The 1,373-nt window shown below is 36.7% G+C and overlaps 1 protein-coding gene across 1 annotated transcript; it reads right to left on the bottom strand.

Moving 5' to 3' along the window:
* Window positions 1–539: 539 nt before the first annotated feature.
* LOC111389834 (protein SPIRAL1-like 1) lies at window positions 540–1,358 on the bottom strand. Its single transcript, XM_023014810.1, has one exon. The coding sequence runs from the start codon at window positions 829–831 to the stop codon at window positions 559–561; it is 273 nt and encodes a 90-aa protein (XP_022870578.1). The 5' UTR covers window positions 832–1,358; the 3' UTR covers window positions 540–558.
* Window positions 1,359–1,373: the final 15 nt, after the last annotated feature.

Here is a 1,373-nt window from a genome sequence, read left to right as displayed (position 1 = left end):
TTGGATGATAAAATGTCCGAACAGAATACAATGACACGGCCGGAGGTGCACCCACTCTATGATGCTACTAGCCCATATCTTCATACTACTATCACCTGTCAGAAATATGGACGCTAGAAAATGCCACACTGATTTCAGGGGCCAATTTTGAAGATGAAAAATTGATTTCAAATGCCGTGGGTTCAGGAGAGAAATGTCGTGAAAATGGTTGAGAAGAAATTCCAGGTTGTCAAGATTTAACTTGTATTTGCCACCTTTTATTTATGTTTATTTTTCCATCCATTTGGAGAGATGAGAGTTAAATGAATGGTGTATGGGTAATTACATGGAAAGATGAGTGAAAATTGAGTAATTCGTTAAAGATGAGTGGGTAAGTAGTAACACGTTTAAAGTTCAATGAGTGTTCATTAAATTTACTCGTAAGAAAATGATAAGCATCATGTGATTTAGACTCATTATGCAAGCTTTTGACTTGTGGATGTTTACTGAAAGCGTAGTATAAAATTAAAAAATATGATGGGAGAACCTATTAAACATTTTTAAAACCAGCAACGTGTTTCAGTAAAGACATACCGTAATAAAATTGGCAGTGTTCTGACCATCTGCTCTTAAGTAGTTTGCAGTGCTACTATGAATGCCTGCAGGAATCTGTTTACTAACATCTGCACTTTGATAAGCAGCAGCGTTAGGCTTTTGGGGAAGCTCTTTGCTTGCCGGCCTAACTTCACTTGGAGGAGCTCTGGTTTCTGTGGCAGGTTTTGGCGCCTCACCATCCCCAAACAAGTAGCCCAATGAGCTTTGTCCTCCACCACTGCTAACTCCACGTCCCATATCTATTCAAGCTTTCCTGGTGATGCAAAATAGATGAAACTATACCATTGATATCAAAAACAAATCCTCAAGTTGCAAATTCATTATTTTGCCAGTGATGGGAACTTATTCCTGTTTTGTTTAGTATAGGCTAATAGCAATAGTATCTGTATTTTCTTTTCCAAGCATACCAATCCACCGTGTAGATAAAATGCATGAGTAGATCCATAATTTTCAACGAATAGGAGATTTTCAGCTATAAGAGATCATACCTTAATTAGCTGAAAGAGAATGCTGTCAACTCGAACTATAATCTTTAACACTCAAAGAAATGCAAGCATTGGCCCAGATATACCAAACCAATGGTATGAGTTACTACAAAGTTCTATTTCTCTACAACAGGAATTCATTCTTTAAGCTTATGAAAACCATATTACAACTTCAGGCTCCTATTAGACTAAGGCATGTCCATGACTCAAAAATTAAGTCCTAGTGAACATATTATGAAATTCCAGGGAAAAAAAGGATCATCTTCCCATATGCTACAATTTATGTATTTTATA

This window comes from Olea europaea, unplaced genomic scaffold (genome assembly GCF_002742605.1).
Source record: "Olea europaea var. sylvestris unplaced genomic scaffold, O_europaea_v1 scaffold6270, whole genome shotgun sequence".
NCBI lineage: Eukaryota > Viridiplantae > Streptophyta > Magnoliopsida > Lamiales > Oleaceae > Olea > Olea europaea.
Note: the sequence above shows the minus strand (reverse complement) of the source record. Positions and strands in the feature narration are given on the sequence as shown.